The sequence below is a fragment of the Solanum pennellii genome, chromosome 2 (genome assembly GCF_001406875.1).
Source record: "Solanum pennellii chromosome 2, SPENNV200".
Taxonomy (NCBI): Eukaryota; Viridiplantae; Streptophyta; class Magnoliopsida; order Solanales; family Solanaceae; genus Solanum; species Solanum pennellii.
Window position 1 is genome coordinate 49,460,431 of NC_028638.1, and position 19,292 is coordinate 49,479,722.

The following is a 19,292-nucleotide window of genomic DNA, read 5'->3' on the forward strand; positions in this document are numbered from 1 at the left end:
AATATGAAAAGATGAGAGTTATGAATATTAAGAGTATAAAAGTTGAATAAGTAATTAAAAAATAATGATAAATAAATGAAGAATATGAAAAAAAATTAAAGTTAGCAAATCATGTAGAAAGAACAACTAAAGTTCTTATCATGTAATTAAGCATCAATGAATTTAAATTTGTGAAGCTAGAGTCATTCTTTAATAATAATTAAGAGGACATTATCAATGTGTGTTTCCATTTTGTAGATTTGCACCCTTTAAATTATTAAATTTCATTATTTATCATAAAGGATAATACTTTATCCACATCAATTATATTATTCATGAGAGGGGTTAAGAAAAAAGTTATAAGAAGAGGAAAAATAAAGAAATTTAGGTAAAGATTTTTTTTTAAAAAAATAATTATTATATACATATAGATTATAGATGATAAATATCAATAAATTAGATATTTAATTAGATATTGATCTTAGGAAGTCTAAAAGTCATCAACATTTAATTAAATTTATACAATCAAATATTGAAATATTTTATAACAATTTAATTTATAGAAGGGGTAAAATCGTAATTTAACTTTCAACTTTTTTGTTCATGCTTTTAGTAATATATGATATGATATATATTCTTTTATCTTTATGGAAACGGTATGATAAAGAAATTTAGCAAAATAAATATTTTAAAATGTGTCTGACTTTGTTTTCACTGTGTAAAAATTATCAATGTTGGCGGTAAGAGGGATCAATGACGTCGAAATAACTATAATAAAATCATAATTTTAAATCAAACATTACTTTACATTACATCATTTTTATTAATAGGCTTGAATTTCCAAATAAAATTTTACTTAAACCTAGTTAAGTATTGTTCGAATCAAGTAATTATAAATCATCTGAAAAAATCAAAGGATTGATACAACTAATTTGGGACCAAAACTTAGTTGATTGAGAAATATATGAATGTTGGACAACATGCATAGGACCATTATCTGAATTTTGACCATTTGCACCTGCCATATGATACTATCATATACAAAATTATAACCATATGACGTGAGATTAGCAACTAGAAAGCCACGTAAGGTACCAGGAAAAACATTCGGATGTTTTGTTATACATAGAAAAGACCTTCAACCTGTCAACTAATTTAATCGAACGGCCACAAATTAAGGCCAACAACAGCACCATGTACTGGATACAATCTTAGTTAACATTACAATAAAGTAACTCTCATCTCCAGCTATGCATATGACTGAGTTAGGATGTTCATGTCCCAGACTGATTAATAATGTGTGATAGCAGGTTGGCAGCACTTGCTGAACCCCAAAGAAAAACAAGATATCACAAACTTGAAGTGATTGACACTATGGAGATCTCGTCCTGAGATGCTTATTGCTCTCTTCTTACTGAGCATGAGTAGGTCGTATGCACCTTGACTATTCCACTAGGTACCTTATCCTTTCAGTACTGTTGGTATCGGATAACTCTACCACCAGGGTTTAGGCAGAAGGAAGAGATGTGTTGCCTCCATTTAAGATTTGAACCTTAGTCTTCCATGGAGTTTACTCCAACTTCATCAACTAGGCCACATCCTCCAAAGACAATATCTGTACAAAAGGAAGAGAAAAAAAATCAAAAGGAATTAGAGGTCCTATAACAACAAAGGCACCAGTGCTTTCAGAACTAAATTGACTCATAAATCACGTAGCTTCAGACAAAAACAAGTAGCCCTCCTGCCACATTTTACGCAAAATCTACCACAAGCAAAAGGAAATTCAAGTAAGCAACAAATACAAGTGCATTAACCAACATTTCGAAGTTCTTAAAACTATAACAGAAACCGAAGGTTAACATAAGCTAAGTGATGTCCATTGAGTCACAGCTCCATGATCAAGAAACTGATAAAATATCGATCTTGTGATCTTGTCCATGCAAAATAGAAAAAAAAAAGGTCAGAAACCAGCTTTAGCACACATCAAAGAGGTACCAGTGACAACTTCGACATAGATAGGTCCCATGTGGCTAGATGACAAAAACAACCACTGACGTCTCAATTCAGTGTGAAATGAAGGAGCTAAAGACACAAGGAACTTAAGCCTGCATCAGAAATGCACATCTCTCCAAACATTGAATTACATAAAGTGAAGCTAGTTATCCAAAAAACTTTTTTGTACAACTAATTCAACTTAAAACCAGAGAATGTCCAGTCCGTCTTTTGCTTAATGTGCAAACGTTTAAGAACACAAATATGCACAGAAACTAAGAGAAGGCTATATAAAAGACACAAGTCTTATCAAATTCCAAGCTTTGTGTACACGAGCAAGGATTCATAATAGGCATACTCTTCTACTGGTTCCTATACATATTTTCAAACCACCTATGCATACTTCTGTATTAACCCCCATCTCTAAGTGTTGCCCCTTATCCACAAGATTCAAAATCTTGTTCCATTATCTTGATCTTCGGATTAGATAAGTTACTACTACTCAAACATTTAGAGAAAATATATGAAGACTTTTGCAGCATATTTCTGCTATCTTGTCTTGCTGCTTAAAACAATTTTAGCATCACCTACACCACCAGGTCCCAGCCACCAACCAGACAATGGTGGTCAGAGAGACAATGTTCTTCTGTAACTAACTTGTTTACAACCTCACAAGCACTTATAAGTGCATCTAATTAACAACAGAACTAAGAAATACACAAATACAGTGAGTGGACAGGATACTGAAGGTACGTAACACATTTGAAGCTTAATGGTAAATCAAACAGACACGTGCGGTCCAAAAGTAACAGATTAAGCCTTATAGCCAGTTAGGTGCAAATACACATTCTAATAAAGCATTTTATAAAGATTAAGCCTCTGATGATAGAGAAATTGAAATTGCACAAAATAGAGGAGCAAATAAGTATAACACAACTATCCACACCACAATAGGCACAGAAGTATTAACAAAGGTATGTAGAGTATTATGCAAGAACTGTATGACTATCAGTAAAAACTACTGAGAATGGGCATTGAAGCAAAAAACAATAGTTTATCACATTATGAGTTGATAATCTCCACAATAAAGCAAAGGATATCTGCACAAACTTAACTGATAATTCAAGAATGCAAAGTCTACGAAGACAAATTGACACTACAAACTTGAGTGAAGCTTGTAATTCAGAAGTGCAATCACAATCATTCATGCAAATGCTGTAAAATTGCCCATTTTTCAGTTCATTTTAGTCTTCTCCAACAAGAAGAAAGTAGCACAAGTAATAACACCACATAGCATTAGCCACAAATAGTAGTCATTAGCCAAATAATTTACCTTAAAAACTCTCTATTCAATCCAATTTGAGATTATACTATCCAATAAAGCAACCACTTCCTCATTTCCCTTGTCCCCATTTTCAACACACTTCAAACCTCCATTCAGTTCTTGAGCCTCCTTAATCCTGGCCTCCCTCAGAAGACTTCTATACACCCACGTCCTAACCTCACCCCCGACCTTCAAATTCCCAACTACCATCATCCTCAAAACCTTCAACCCCTCCACAACCATATCATTCTTGCAAAACCCGTTCACCAAAATAGCACACAATCCATAATCTACAGGACAAGGGAAATCAGGCCTGGACACCCAATGAAAAATCTTTAAACCTTTCTTAGCCTCCCTGTTCCTAAAATACAAAGAAACCAACATTTTACAAATGGGTAATAGAAAAGATTGAGCCTTTGGGGTGTACTTGAGGCGATTGAGGAAGTACATGGGTTGTGTAAGGTCGGGTTCAAGAGAGAGTCTGTGAATGAAAATGGAAACAGAGATTGATTCTAAAGATGGGTTTGTGAGAAATGCTGTTGTGATGAGATTAGCAGCTTCTTTGAGGTGATTTGAAGAGCACAAACTTGGGATTAGTAGATTGATTTGTGTAAGCTCTTCTTGGGTCAGAAAAGTTGCTGCAGTTATGCTTGTTGTGGGTTCTATTTGGGCATGAGGAGAAGAAGAAGAAGAATACGATGATGTGAAAGGCAAAGAATTAGCAAGTGAAACGAGAGAGAAGAGATGGTGAATAAAGGAAACGCAGTCTTTGAATCGATCTCATGATTATGAAGCAGCCATTAATGGTGTGATTGGTGTGATGGGTCATATAAATACAACATCCGAAATTGTTTTTCATATATATATATATATATATATATATGTATATATATATGATTTTAACTTATTTAAGTTTAAAAAATAAAAATAAATATTAAATATTATAAAAAAAAATTAAAATATTGTGATCATAAATATATCATATGAAAATTTAAGATTGAAAACTCTAAAAAAACAAATATGTTAAATAATATTAATAAAATATTCTTTTAACATAATTAAAAATCAATTTAAAGTGTAATTTTTCAATAATTTGTAAATAATATCTATCTATATAGGCTATACCTAAGAATTTAAATAATATCTATTTCATCGCTAAGATTTTAGTTTCGCACTATATGAATTGAACTTATATAAAAGTTCGGACAAGTCCAGGCCCAATATTTATATTATTTTATATGTTTTAATTTATAATTTGTTGTCAATTATTTTTATGATATTTCAAACATATTTTTTAGATAATATGTATATTTTAAAAGCCCTAATTTACAAACAACTATAATAAATTTAAAATAACTAAACCATCCAATATTTTTTACTTTTTCCCTCTTACTATATAATAGTGGATATAGTAATAGAGAAATATTGATAATTTGTATTTGTAGGGTAGAATAAATCTTTAAAAAAATGAATTGTGATATAATGTAAATAATGTCTCATTAGAAAATTACCCAAATTATTTGGGTTAGTTCTTATTTTAAAAAATATTTTTCGGTACTTGTGTACTTTTTACTCCTATAAAATAGAGCAAATAGAAACTTATTTATTTTCCCAATTGCCGAACCCTACTTTCGACGCCGACCCGGATCCGTTTTCCATACCATACTATCGCTTAAACCCCTACAGCCAACGCAGTCTTTCATCTCTCTTAGCTTAGTTGAAGCAAAACCATACGCTGTTTGACGCTGAGTTTTGGCAACAAAACAATGTAAGAATGTTGCCTTTCTAAAATAGAAATTAAATTTGAATGTAAAGAATACTAAGAATTGAGTTCTTGAACCTCTGGTTGATTTGTAATTGCAAAGACTTGAAAGTTCTTGCATCTTCTTGATGATTTTTGTTAAGGATATACTTCCTTTTTATAACTTGAAAGTTCTTGCTCAGGTTTTAAGAATTAATGTTTATGCTGTCTGGTTGTTTTGGAACGCCAAGATTTGGTAATTTTTCTCGGTGGGGTTGTAGGAATTATTGATCGATGTGGTTTAACTTTGATTTGGATTACGAAGAGTTGATTTTTTTTTGTGGGGTTGGTGTTCTTGGATAGTATTAAATGTTTATAATGTTTTATTTTGTATTTTAAGGTCCCGTCTGTGTGTGAAGAATTTGCCAAAGTATGTAGCCGAGGACCGTCTCAGAGAATTTTTCTCTCAGAAAGGGGAAGTCACTGATGCCAAGCTCATGCGTACTTCGTTAAGTTTCTCTCCTCCTTTTTGTTCTTCCTAATTTTCTTTGTAAAAGTAATGTGAGCTGTAGACAAACTCTATGCCTGAGTCCGTAATTTGTTGGACTGAACGGGTCAAAATGGAGTAATCGACCATAGACCATTCATATAGCAAACCATAGTTAGTAAAGAACTCGCTGTTGATGTATAGTAACATTAATGTGTTTCAGTTGTTGTCAGTGTTCAGACAACAATTGATATTTTGAATGGTATATACGAGTTGCTATTTGGTAGTATTGATATTTTGGGGATATTTTTATTACTATTGGGGATATGTTTATTACTACTTTGAAATATATTTGACATCGAATGATTGTCATGATAAACAGAGATGGGAAGAGTAGGCAGTTTGGATTTGTAGGATTTCGAACTGAGCAAGAGGCTGAGGAAGCTATCAAGTATTTTGACAAATCTTTCATGGATAGTAGTCGCATTATTTGTGAGGTATGTTTTTTCTGCCTCAGTTATCATACAGACTTTGCGGAAGAAGAAAATGCATCTCTCTCCATATTCCATTATTCTGAATGAGTAGAACGTCTTCTTTGTATGTTTAGAATTAATTTCACTTTTTACATTTATTTTAATTTTCCCTATTTATAGCCACACTGTCATTGTTTGTGTTAGACCAGGAATTCCAAAAGTCTTTCTTTCTTAAACTCTGTGCCAAGTTAAGCACAGTGAGACAATAGGAACAAAAAAAATGGCACCTTTATATAAAAATTTCCGAGTAACTAGTGAAAACCTTCTAATAAGCTTAGGAATATTTACTTTGTTAGGTTGTGATAATTATTTTCTATAAGAGAGTAGCCATTTATTGGTGATGTGCTTGAATGACACATGAAATTCATTTTCATATAGCCAGATTGCTAGGAGAATTGGGGATCCAAATATCCCTCGTCCATGGAGCAGGCACACTTTGAAGAAACAAGAGATATTGACAAATGAAGATGAGAATGCAAAAGTAAACAAAAGTTCCAAGTCTGCAGGTTTAAAAGGCGACAAAAAAAATAGTAAACAGGAGAGTAAGGATGAGGATCCTCAGCTTCAAGAGTTCCTTGAAGTTATGCAGCCTCGGAGTAAGTCAAAGTTGTGGGCAAATGATGCATTAACAGCTCCGTCTCTTGCCCGAAGTAAAAAGGATGGTGATGAGCAATACCTGAAAAAAGAAACTAGCCAGGAAAAAGTGGATACTGATGACTCTGAGTTGGACGAGGTTATTAAAAAAAAGAAACCTCTGTCAGATAGTGAAAAATCTGAGAAACCTGGCAGCTCCCGTAATGATGAAGTTATGACCGATACGGATTATTTCAAAAGTAGAGTGAGGAAAGATTGGTCTGATTCAGAAAGTAGTGAAGACGATGGTAGTGATAATGAAAGTGACAAAAGCAGTGAAGATGCAAATGCTGGTAATATCCTTGAACCTGATGATACAGAGGAATTTTTGAGTGATGGTCTCACCAGATCTAACAATGAGGCGCTTGAGCTTGTTGACCCTTCATCAAGTGTTAAGGATGAAAAAGAAGAAGATCTGGAGAGCGGACGATTATTTGTTCGTAATCTTCCATACACCACTACGTAATACATCTTCGTTCTTCTTTTTCCTTTTTTTGGGCGATTTAGTCAACTCAATATGTTGCACTGTTTTATGACTTTAATGAACCTAATACATGTTCTTGTTAAACTGATGGGTTTATGATTCAGGGAAGAGGAGCTGGAAGAACACTTTAGAGCATTTGGCAATGTCTCACAGGTTCATATTGTTGTTGACAAAGATACAAAGCGGTCCAAAGGAATTGCATATGTTCTCTATCCATTACCAGAATCTGCTGCTAGGTACCTGTCAATCATCATATCCAAATTCTAAGCTACTGCACTTTAACCTGCCAGAAGCACACTGATATACATGAGTTCTATGCATTATGTGTGTGTGTGTGTGTCTCTGTCTATATATATATATATATATATATATATAAATGTCTATTTTGCTTGTTCACAGTGCTGTTGTTCATTTATTGTTTCTTCCAGGGCATTAGCAGAGCTGGACAGTTCAATCTTTCAAGGACGATTACTTCATGTTATGCCAGCGAAGCAGAAAATTTCTCCAGAGAAGGCAGAGTAAGTGGTTTTCTCCTACTCACTTTAATGTTCATATCCATTGAGACCATTTGCTTATTACATTTATGTGAGAGAAGCTCTCTCTTTTTTCTTCTTAATATGGGATCTACCATGCTTTAATAAGATTGGTCATCTATTAATCTGTAGGACAATTGCTAATACCAAGCAATCATCAAACACATTTAAGCAGAAGAGACAAGAGGAAAAGAAGGCATCTGAAGCTAGTGGAAATACACAATCTTGGAATACTCTGTTTATGCGGCCAGACACTGTATGTACACTGTCAAATATTATAAGTTTATATCCATCTTTTTTCTGTTTGCTAGAAAGAGTAAGATCAACTGGTGATTTTATTGTGCTTCTGCATGTCTACATATTAGTCAGGATGCTCCTTGATTTTCGGTGTTCTTGTAACTTGTAACATGAAACACATCTTTTTAGGAAAACATTTAACTAACAACCAAACATTCGACTTGATGAGGATCTTTTTGTGGAGATTAAATATCCCCTAGCCCAACCAAACATTGTACAAATTAGCGGTGGATGCTTTGTTGTTTTTTTTGTTTGGGGGTGAGGGTGGAAGGGGATATGGACAGAAAATTTTAAAGATCTTTGATGTTTGCCGTAATAAACTGGGTTTATCTTGTTTACATTTGATCAGATTGTAGTTATTTTAGTTTTTACATTATTCTTCTTGTAAGATGATTTGGTAGTTCAAATTTTTTTAAGCTATCTTACTACTTCTCTGATCAATTTCTGAAATTCTTCAGGATCTTTAATTACTTTGCTTTTAGGTTGAGTATGCATCATACTGTATCATATTTTGATATTCTTCTCGAATGTAAATTGATCTCCGTCTGTTCTTCGAAATATTTTAGGTTGTTGAAAATATTGCAAGAAAATTTGGTGTGAGTAAAAGTGATCTTCTTGATAGAGAAGCTGATGATCTTGCTGTACGTATAGCATTGGGCGAGACTCAAGTGATAGCGGAGACAAAAAAGGCTCTTGCAAAAGCTGGAGTTAATATTGTTTCATTGGAAGAATATGCTGCTGGAAACACTGATGGGGAGAAACGAAGCAATCACGTTATTTTAGTTAAGAACTTGCCTTATGGTTCATCAGAAGGTGAACTTGCAAATATGTTTGGGAAGTTTGGGAGCCTGGATAAGATTGTTCTTCCTCCTACCAAAACTTTAGCTTTGGTATGTGCTTTTATCTTTGAAGCCTTTGGCTTGAAATGACTATTCTTGAACTGTAATGGTTATCTATCCGCTTTATGACTTTTTCCTCCAATAAGGTGGTAGTCACTCCCTTCCTTCAAGCTCAGTATCTGAAAAAAATTCTAGTTTGATACTAATAGATTATTTTTTGAAAATGATACTTATAGATTATGATTCTGTTGATGTGAGTATACGGGAATTGGTCTGACATAACAAGATTGTTTGCTGTTTCTGTTATTATTAACAATCAGGTTGTCTTCCTAGAACCGGCAGAAGCACGTTCAGCTTTCCGGGGTCTAGCATACAAACGTTACAAGTAAGTGTATACATCCATTTCTTACCTTCAATAAGAAAGGTGATTTTCTTAGTTGAACAAGTAGCAGTATATGTAGAGTCAAAATTTCATGTCATGATCGATGACAAAGTAAGATTATAAATACCCCTCAATCAATTGTGAATTTTCAATTACTTAAACTTTGCGAGGGTCCTATTACTTCTTCGTCTTTTCTGAAGTGGAATAAATGCCCCTTCCCATGAAACTACTAGATTTGCATTGGGAGGTGAAATATTGTGCCTGACATGTAATATTCCACGACTTAATTTTCTTAACCCTGTTTTGCCTTCCACCTTATTTCTTTCTTGCTCCACCTCTGTTGAATGGTGTTAAGTCAAATATCCCCAATCTAAATCTTACTGTTTCTCACTCCAACTCCAATAGTTCCTTTGTCACTGTCATCCCTTGTATTCTCGAAACAAGATGCAATTTATTGAGCTCAGTTCATGTTACTTAGAGAAGACTCAAAATTAGAAAGAAGCCGTGGAAGGAGAAGAAAGGAATTACATTATCTTTAATTTTGCTTTAGATAATTGAAAGTCCTTGAGAAATGGGGAAAGAGTTCCTTTTTGCTTTCTGGTGTCTTGCTTTAGAAAATGCCTTTCAGTTTTATATTTTGCAAGATTGAGATTTCTCCTAGTTCGCCTTTTGTTCTTTCTAGCATATATCATTTTTGCTGTGTTTCATATTCAATTATTTTGATAGAGTTCTGTAAGTTCGGAATTGTGAAGTAACTTTTTCCCCTTTGGTCCTAATGCAGGGACACTCCCCTTTATTTGGAGTGGGCTCCTGGAAATATTCTTGATCAACCAAGTGATTCAAAAAATGCTCTTGTTGTTGGTGAAGATGATGCAAAGAGAGCGCTGCTAGAGCAACAAGTGGAAGGAGTAACGGATCCAGATGTTGATCCTGATAGAGTTGAGGTATATGAACTGCAAAACTTATGTTGTTCAGAGACAGCTTGAATGGATTGGCATTTTAGTGAGGATTCTTGACCCAACTAGCTTGGGACTGAGATGTTTTTGCTGCACAAAAATGTGGAATATGTTACAAATTCTTAAACTAAGTCTTACATATATATTCAAGTTTTTAGTTAATTGGTAAGCAACTAGGGCCTGCATATGAATCAAAGTGGTTTTTGATGGATTATGGCTGATAGTCTGTAAGTCAAGCATTGGGAGAAAGAGATAGGTTCACAGAAAATCGGAAATAAATTATTCGTAAATATGATCCTTACTCTTGGTATCAGCAGACTATTGAATACTCATTGCATGCTGGTTCAGTTGCGCCACTATCACCAAAGAATCATTCTATTCCCTGGCACTGAAAACAAAAAGAGTTCTGTTATTGGAAATAAGTGTAGGGAATAGCAATGCAGTTTTAGAATTCCTTGTTGCCTCTTGGTTTGTTCTAGCAGCCTTGATTTCCCATGTTTGTTTACTCTTTCATTAACCAATTGACATTCTTGTTTGCCATCTTTCCAGTCACGATCACTGTATGTCAAGAACCTAAATTTCAAGACGTTGGATGAGAGCTTAAAAAAGCATTTCACCGATCACATAAAGGATGGACGAATATTAAGTGTGAGGGTAAGTTCTTTTAGCTAGAAATCTGAGACTTTTACTATCTGAGCACAGTATTTCCTTCTTGCTGCATGAGAAAATAACTCCTCTTCATCCAACACCTATTAATATTATTCTGTGAAGGTGAAGAAGCATGTAAAGAATGGAAAAAATGTCTCTATGGGTTTTGGATTCGTTGAGTTTGATTCTGTTGATACAGCAATCAACGTTTGCAAGGATTTGCAGGTAAGCTTTCTGATTTGAACTCTGTCTATACTTTTCAGGCTCTTATAACTAATTTTCCAACTTCCCTCTTGTCATTCAGGGAACTGTTTTGGATGGCCATGCACTTATATTGCAACTTTGTCACACTAAGAAGGACCAATTACCAAAGAGAGCTGAGAATGACAAGAGTTCAACTAAGTTGCTTGTTAGGAATGTTGCTTTTGAGGCAACTGAAAAGGATCTCAGGCAATTATTCAGTCCATTCGGGCAGGTACATTCTCTTAACTATTGGTAACATAGGGTGATACTATGTAGTAAAAAAGGTGATACTAGGTTTCCCTGTGCTGGAAGCGCCAAAGGTAGTTGAGGATTAATATGTCTGCGAGGCACGAGCATGCATGATATCCTGTACAGTTTCATTTTGATTCCACGTGAGACTTTTTTGTGTGGAACTCATAAAGTTGCACTTATGCTGATGATCTGTTGGTCTGAATCGTGAAAACTGAATTTCACCTGATTAATTATTGTTGCTAATATTTTAAAATGGTGGTATCTGCGTCAGTTTACCCAGACCTCCAGATGAGGGGTGGTGAAAAGATGAGGTATGATGTTAGCCTTGGATATGATATAAGAAGAAACAGAAGAGGGATGGGAAAAGATGAGGGTGGATAAAGAGGGGGAGAACTGGGGAAGGATGTGGACGTGGCTTAGTAGCCACAAATGACGTATACTTTGTGGATAACTAAATTGGCTTTAAGGTTGTGTTCTTATTCTAGTTATAATAGGCATAATGATGGCATTTTTACATGAAGCTAGACTCAGGAAAAGATTACACCCTTGCCTTTTGGCTCAAATCTTGAGAGCCAGCTGAAAAAGATTTGCAATCATATGATCCTTGGCTCTTGATCGTTCCAGAACCCTTTTGGACACTACATGTTCTTTTTGCTGTATTATTTTTTGATTGGAAAAAAAACAGATTAAACTATAAGGTCTTATTTCAGCCATACTTCTACTTTTCTTGGTAAACTGTTTTATCGAGATTTAGGTGAGTATTTAAGATTCTCCATTCTGTAAATGCTTTTGTTCGAGGATCCAGCGATAGTGGAATGTGTTTTGGAAATCATGTGTCTGAAAGATGTTGATTTAGACAGAATGGTGCATGGTAATTAGCAGATGATCTAGCCACTAGGAGCTAGGTCTAGAAAAAAAAATTATGATGATTTGGTCGCTTGAAAGTCTGACGTGTATGTTTTTTTTTTTTGCATTTGTCAATCATGTTTTCACATATCTATTTATCTCAATGTCTTTTCCGTTGACCTCAAAATCAAATTCATCCTACAGATTAAGAGTTTAAGGCTGCCAATGAGGTTTGGGAACCATAGAGGATTTGCATTTGTAGAGTTTGTCACGAAGCAAGAGGCAAAGAACGCCATTGAAGCTCTATCCAATACTCACTTGTATGGGCGCCATTTGGTATGTGATCTTGCAATTCTCAGGCATTGTATATAGCCTAGCTAAATATCACCAAATAATATGTTATGTGTATGTTTACTTCTCAGGTTCTGGAGAGAGCCAAGGAAGGTGAGAGCCTAGAGGAATTACGTGCTCGCACAGCTGCACAGTTTACTACTGAGCAAAATGGGTTTCAAACTACTAAATTATCAAAAAAGAGAAAGCAAATGGCTGTACTGGATGATGGGAGTTCTAAATTCGGGCGAATTGCTGATTAATACTCTTCACAACTCAGTCACATGTAACATGAGGATGAGTTTTTTCTCTCTTTTATCCCCAATCAGTTGCCCTGTATAGGTTAAAAGCTACTAATTCTGCAGTCTTTGTAGCAAATAGCTCTAAGACCAGAACTTGTTTAATCATTTCACAATCAATGTGGTGGGACTTGATAGTTCTCTTTGTATACTAAATTAGCCATTTTTTATTTGGGATAAGATCTACCCAGAACTGAGTGTTGCAGTTTTGTTTATTAATGTAATGTTTTTACATCCTCTTCAGTTTGTAGTTTATGAAAATTTTCCAGTCAGATTGTGACAAAATATCAAAGTAGGTAAACAAAGTTGAATTCTTTGGATGTTTCTTCTGTATTATTTTAATCAAAAAATATTTATAAACCCTTTTGTATAGTACAGTGTGAAAACATGGACAATAGGTTAATTCGAGTCCAAATTTTTTGATTCATTATATAAGAAAAATGGAAGGGAAGATTTAAATAAAAAAGGACAAATTAGTGTTGACGCTTTGAATAGTAGCATTTTTTTCCCTTTTCAACACCTATTTGTCTTCACAAATGATCACCAGCCATCAATTATTATCACCACCGGTTAATACTTAATAGTCACTACATTATCATTAGTCAATACTAGTCTTGGTTGACATTCACAATCAATAATCAGAAAATAAATTAAAATATTTTATAGATATAATATTAGATGAATTTATATTTATTAGGTGTTTTGTTAAAAAAATAACGTATATTTGGACGTTGATAAATAAATAATCTTTACTTATTAAGTATTTAGATTATAATGCATTTTGATATTCATATTGTACCATATAAATCTTGATATTAGATATCTATTTAGACTCAGATAATTAGTTTTGATAAAAAAATGTGGCTTATTAGTTCGGTAAGGAAGAAGAATTAATTGTTCTAAGATTATTATTAATAATATGTAATCTAGTAAAACATTATAAAGTGAAGAGCCGACGCTGCAAAATTGATTTGGATAGAGAGAAAAAAGAATTATAACACGAGAAAATTAAAAAATATTTATAGCGTCCATCTTTTTTTAACTTTTCTTATTGACTACTTGTATATATTTTGCAATCGCTAAGTGAATTGTAGCCCAAATAATTTCAAGAAAAAGAATTGTTTCTCTTTGTCTCAAGAACCTCTACTTTCTACTACTGTTTTGGGGCGATTCATTTGTTCATCATTTGTCTAAATTGGGTTGCATTTCCGGTCCTTCTGCCTCTTCTTTCAACTGGGTATGTCTCAATTTTCACCTAATTCTCTGGTTTCTTTAGGGTTTTAATCTTTTTATTCATATTGTTAAGTTTCGTGATTCTTTCTGTGTGGATTTACTTTTTTAGTGTATTTCTCTTCGTTATTTCTTCTTCTGTATATGAGATCCCTATTCATTTTTCTGGGTTTTAGTATTTGATGATTTTACTTTACTGTAGTTGATGTTATACGTTGTTGCTTTGTTAGAATTACTAGCTTTATTCGTTTTCTTTAATTCTGCTCATAGTGTACCATTGGGGTCTTCCTTGTTACTTGGTGAAAGTTTGTGATACTGTTTATTTTTAGTGATTTCTTGATTTATTTTTGTGTTTGTTCTGAATCTTGATAGAGGCAATGTCGCAAGGTTACGCAATTGAGCTCTACTTTGATCCTGCACTTGAAAACCAGGTCTTGAAAGCCTGGAATGTATTGGCTCGGCGCCAGATTAGTACTCAGCTTATTGAAATTGAGTCTAGACCTCACATTACCCTCTTCTCGAGTCCATTTCTTGATCCATCGAAGATTGAGAACGTTGTAAAGAATTTTTCGTCCAAGCAAGAATCATTGCCTCTGTCGTTTGGTTCAATTGGAAGCCTCCCAAGTGACGACAATGTTCTATTTCTTGCCCCAACTCCAACTTTGTCTCTCCTTCAGTTCCACTCACAACTGTATGATGCTATGAAAAAGGAGGGCATTGAGATTGCGGAGGAGCATCGTCCTGATACATGGATTCCTTATTGCCCAGTAGCTGACGAAGTGCCTAAAACTCGTATGGGCGAGGCATTCACTGTTTTGAGGGATCTGAAATTACCTGTTGCTGGATATGCTACGGAAATTGCACTTGTTGAGTATCCACCAGTTCGTGAAGCATTTTCTTTTGTGCTTGGTAATACAGTTGAACCATGAGGCTTCAGACATGTAATTGTGTTGATTTTAGTTTAGGTTTTTACCTTCTGTTTCCTACATAGTTGCTGTTTTAGAACCTGATATAGATGGTTAAGAGTGCTATTGTCGTTGCTAAATCGTCATCTGCTTTGATGAAATATTGAGGTCATTTCTGATTCTTTTCTTATCGTCCGTACTTGCAATTGAGTTTTTGATCTCATATGTCAGTGTTGTTGATAATAACATGCTTATTTTCTTCTTATCAATGGAAAATCTCTGTTGGACCGCTATTACCATAGAGACATTATATGCTTATGTGTTCTATCTTGTAAATCTTGTACATGGTCTTGGCTTATGTGTTCTACTTTGTCAGTCTTTAATGTGGTTTGTTTCATTCGAATGTAGTATATTTAAGTTCTTGTTAAGTTTAGCAAGCTTGAATCATGTGAGGTAAATTTGCTTGTGTTAAATGATGTTGAATATAGATTTTGCTTGTGTTTAATAATGTTGATTTTGACATCAGTGGGTACACCTTTTGATTTGCAACTCTCAAAGATCACATGCTTTCTTTAGATTGTAAGATATTGTGGTGCTTGTTGATTTTGATCGGATTAAATCATGTGAGGGAAGTACAGAATCTACCAGTTTTGTATGGTTGGTAAAGCAAATAACATTTGGAAAAACATGAGGCAGAAGTTGATTGATATACAAGCTGGCAAATGGAGAAAATGACAAACTGTCCATTATGTTTGGCGTTGGTTTTAAGTAATCCTTTTTCATCAAGGTTTCATATAGTCCTTTAAGTAAACACCTGAGAAATTTAGTCCTTTATGTTTTGCCATATTTTATAAGTGAAAACAACCAAGCACTAAGACAGTTGCTTGTTACTACATGATCTGGGATCCCCTATATAAAAACAAAACAAAGAAGGGATCCCATTGTACCATGAAACTTATTCCTATAGTGAATTGGTATAGTCTAGTCTGCTGTCTTCATCCTTTACATCTTGAATGTTGCACCTAAAGCCAAAAACCACAGACATCTGAACTTTAACAACTACGGATTCTCTTTAAATAAAATACAGTTCCTTACTCCCCAAAAGATTCTACGGATACAAGCTGCCCAGTGTGATCCATGTTCTTTTTGGTGTTTTCTAATCCTTCTATGCCCCAAGTGGACAACAATTCCTTCACTGTTTTAGGCATTACAAATGGTATATTGCATAAGTTCTAGAGTTGTCTAGCCATTGTGCAGTTCATGGCCTCCTTATTACACAAATATCATCTGCTAAATATTATCATACCCTTCACAGTAGATTGCATTGGGTTAGGCAACCATTGTTGTTTAAGAAGCCACATGAAACATGCTACTTAATATGGGGGCTTTACTTTTCCACATCTGATGCTAAGGCAAGTGATATTGCTTTCCATATCCTTGTTTAGCTCCACTGTAACATGAACCAACTGAGAGAATTCCATTCCTTTGTCTTTCCAATGCTAGCTGATCTTCCTCTTCTGCATTTACTTCACCTTCTCATCTTTTAACAAGAGGGCAGTCCTTGGTACTACCCAACCAAAACTGAGCAATTTTGGTCTCCACTATATTTAAAAATGTACGTGTGAAATCATTTAAATTAGAGAAACCGTCAGGGTGGACTTCTCTTCTCCCAATTATCTGATTTTTAATTTTGTTGTCGGCCTCTGTGCTTGTTTTCTGGTGCTGATCTGGTCTGATTCAGCTTGTTCTTTTGGGAGGTTCTTCATAAGGTATGAATTGAAGAAAAATTTTCCCATGGTTTCTTCAGTTTAAACAGTTGATGTGTTTCTCAGGAACATAAAGGACTATTACTGTCCAATGTGACCCCCAAACACAAGGGACTTTTTTGTCATTTTCTCACTACACTGCTATGAAAATGCCTTTGGACAATGTGACCTTGGGCTAGGCTTTGGAAATACTGGATTGCTCACAGAGGCGTCCTGGTAAAACGCAACTGCTGTCTTCTGCAATTTTGAATTTGTGAAGCTCTTATTTCATAGTAGAGAACTTCCAAGTTCAATATTTGTAGGATAGGTTAACTTCTTTTGCATTTAACTAACACATTAGGAACTTGGTCTCAGTAGTATTGATTGATATTGAAAAATAAGACCCCATAATTCAAGTTGGTGTAGCCTCTTTATGTAGTTGTACATAAAATGTGTGGTATTCTATATTTAGAGATGGTTATAGTTGTTGAAAAGTGTAGATCTTTGAAGTGTAGCTTGTACTGCTGAGCTCAGACGTGAAAATCCTAATATAATGGTATAACTTTTGTAGCATAGTGGTGGATTTCTGGCTGCCATACTTTGAATCTTAGACAGATGTTTGTGCACAAGTACATGGCGGTCTTTGCATATTGTGCGTAAGCTAAATTTTATGTTGGCAGCATGACTTGCATCAAAGTTTCTATGAAATGTCATAGAACTTAAGTTGTGGTTAGCAGGTTTCAGTGAATGAGTGTTCCGTCAAGGACTAGTCCGAATCGAGTCGAATCGAATCAAATAAGTTTTTTCTTCATTCCACAACTATATACTAAAAAGTTTTCATTACGAAGATCACAAAAATACATACATCAAGAAGCTTTCTTTCCAAATATTAAGAAGGCTTGAGATCTACTAAAACAACAATTTTCACTCACCAATTCTTGTAATGCCTTCTATTTTCAAGTAAAATTTTAGTTTAAGCACAATTCTAACTTATTTTTAACTTTTACTTCCAACTTAAATTTTTTATGTCAGCCAAATAGGTGTTAAATTTTGAATCGATCAAACACTATTTCTATAATTTGGAACAAATAAAGTAACATAGGCGTCTTATTTGAAAAAATAAAAATAAAATAATTCCAAGACCTATTGCTTCAAACTTGCAATAATTATGATTCTTAAATCTTCCCAAACTTTTTAATAAGGAAAAATTACTTAAAATACACCTCTTATTTTAATATAATATCTATAAAAAAAAATTACCATCTAAAAGATTCACAAATTTCCTCTCGGATACATCAAGCGCCTCTTGCTGATATATCTATATCCTCCTCTCAGTTCCCATTGTATCCGGATGTCTCTGATATATCTGAAAGTCCAGTACTCTATCCGAAAGTCCAGCGCTGTATCCAAAATCCATAATCTTTAGGGATTTTCTTAATTTGGAAAAGAGCCGAAAAATAACGTAATTAACTCTTAAGAGATTTATTTAAATTAGTATAAATTATAGGAACCACATATTATAAATACAAAATGACCTTTTATCCCTTTTAGAATTGAAATTACTAAAAATCCCTTAAAATTCAAGGAAGCGGGATACATCCAAATGGCACGGGATACATAAGTCCTGATACATCATATTTTGCATCTGCTGCTATTAATTAGGAGTAATTACCGTGATTTCTGTTATTTGTAACTGAAATCACGTAATTAATGCTATACAGCTTGTGTAACTGATTAGTAAATTCAAATTTTAAATTAGATGATCTTCATAAATCAAAATTATTCTTGTAAAAGTTGATCTGCATACTAAGAAACAAAAAAAAAAGGTTTGAAGATGAATATCTCAATTCTGCTGCGGCATTCTGAAATTTGGGTAAGCGATGTTAATTATGAAGGTTACAAAGTTGATGGTATTGTTGTTGGCCATTCCATTTCATTTGGGAATCTGAAAACGTTGATTTTATCAGAGCTTGAGATCGACATTGTTACAAAGGATATTGAAATACGATACATTGTCGAGGGAAGCTCATGTCCATTGAAAATCAAAAACGACATGGGTGTGAAACTTTATTTCGAAGTAAAAAAGAATGCATCTGGAATCGGCATGTATCCGCTTTGTATTGATACAACTGATAAAATTTTATAAATAACTAGATTCAACAGTGGTGCATTTTCAATGTAACAGTAATTCTATATGAGTTTGTTTGTGTATGTGATGTATCATATACATGCATATTATTGAAAATATGTTATATGTTACGTGTATATTGTCTTTTTAGTTATTCAAGTGTACAAAAAAATTGACTTGTTCAATTGTTTACTATATGATTCGTGTATACAGCCTTATGAGTTATAAATTTGATATATTATATTCAACAGTGTTGGGTTTCAATGTAACAGTAATTAAAGATGAGTTTATTTTTGTATATTATGTATCAGATACATTCGTATGATTGAAAATATGTTATATTTTTCGTGTATACTCCCTTATGAGTTATTCTAGTGTCCCAAAAATAAGTAGGGATAAATGGTTATTAAGATAATTAAAGGAGTGTAGTTAAGTAATTTTTCCTTTAAATTATACTAGTCCACTTGATTTAAACACACATTTCAT

The 19,292-nt window shown here is 34.0% G+C and overlaps 2 protein-coding genes and 1 pseudogene across 3 annotated transcripts; 2 read left to right on the top strand and 1 right to left on the bottom strand.

The window, feature by feature from the left end:
- Positions 1-1,018: 1,018 nt before the first annotated feature.
- On the bottom strand, positions 1,019-4,094 carry LOC107009381 (annotated as a pseudogene).
- Positions 4,095-4,910: 816 nt separating this feature from the next.
- On the top strand, positions 4,911-13,053 carry LOC107011783 (multiple RNA-binding domain-containing protein 1). 2 transcript variants are annotated; one of them, XM_015211427.2, is made up of 15 exons: positions 4,911-5,063; positions 5,437-5,544; positions 5,906-6,020; positions 6,439-7,151; positions 7,278-7,409; positions 7,602-7,691; positions 7,839-7,962; positions 8,570-8,893; positions 9,163-9,227; positions 10,006-10,168; positions 10,730-10,834; positions 10,952-11,053; positions 11,133-11,303; positions 12,374-12,505; positions 12,592-13,053. In XM_015211427.2, coding segments are annotated over exons 1-15 (2,517 nt in total). In that variant the 5' UTR covers positions 4,911-5,061; the 3' UTR covers positions 12,763-13,053. The 2 variants fall into 2 exon arrangements, with proteins under 2 accessions (XP_015066913.1, XP_027770607.1); XM_027914806.1 differs by lacking the exons at positions 4,911-5,063; positions 5,437-5,544 and having other exon boundaries at positions 6,435-7,151.
- An 815-nt stretch (positions 13,054-13,868) lies between these two features.
- On the top strand, positions 13,869-15,226 carry LOC107009100. Its single transcript, XM_015208375.2, has 2 exons — positions 13,869-14,035; positions 14,401-15,226. Exon 2 carries the CDS (start codon positions 14,406-14,408, stop codon positions 14,955-14,957), a length of 552 nt encoding a protein of 183 aa, XP_015063861.1. The 5' UTR covers positions 13,869-14,035; positions 14,401-14,405; the 3' UTR covers positions 14,958-15,226.
- Positions 15,227-19,292: the final 4,066 nt, after the last annotated feature.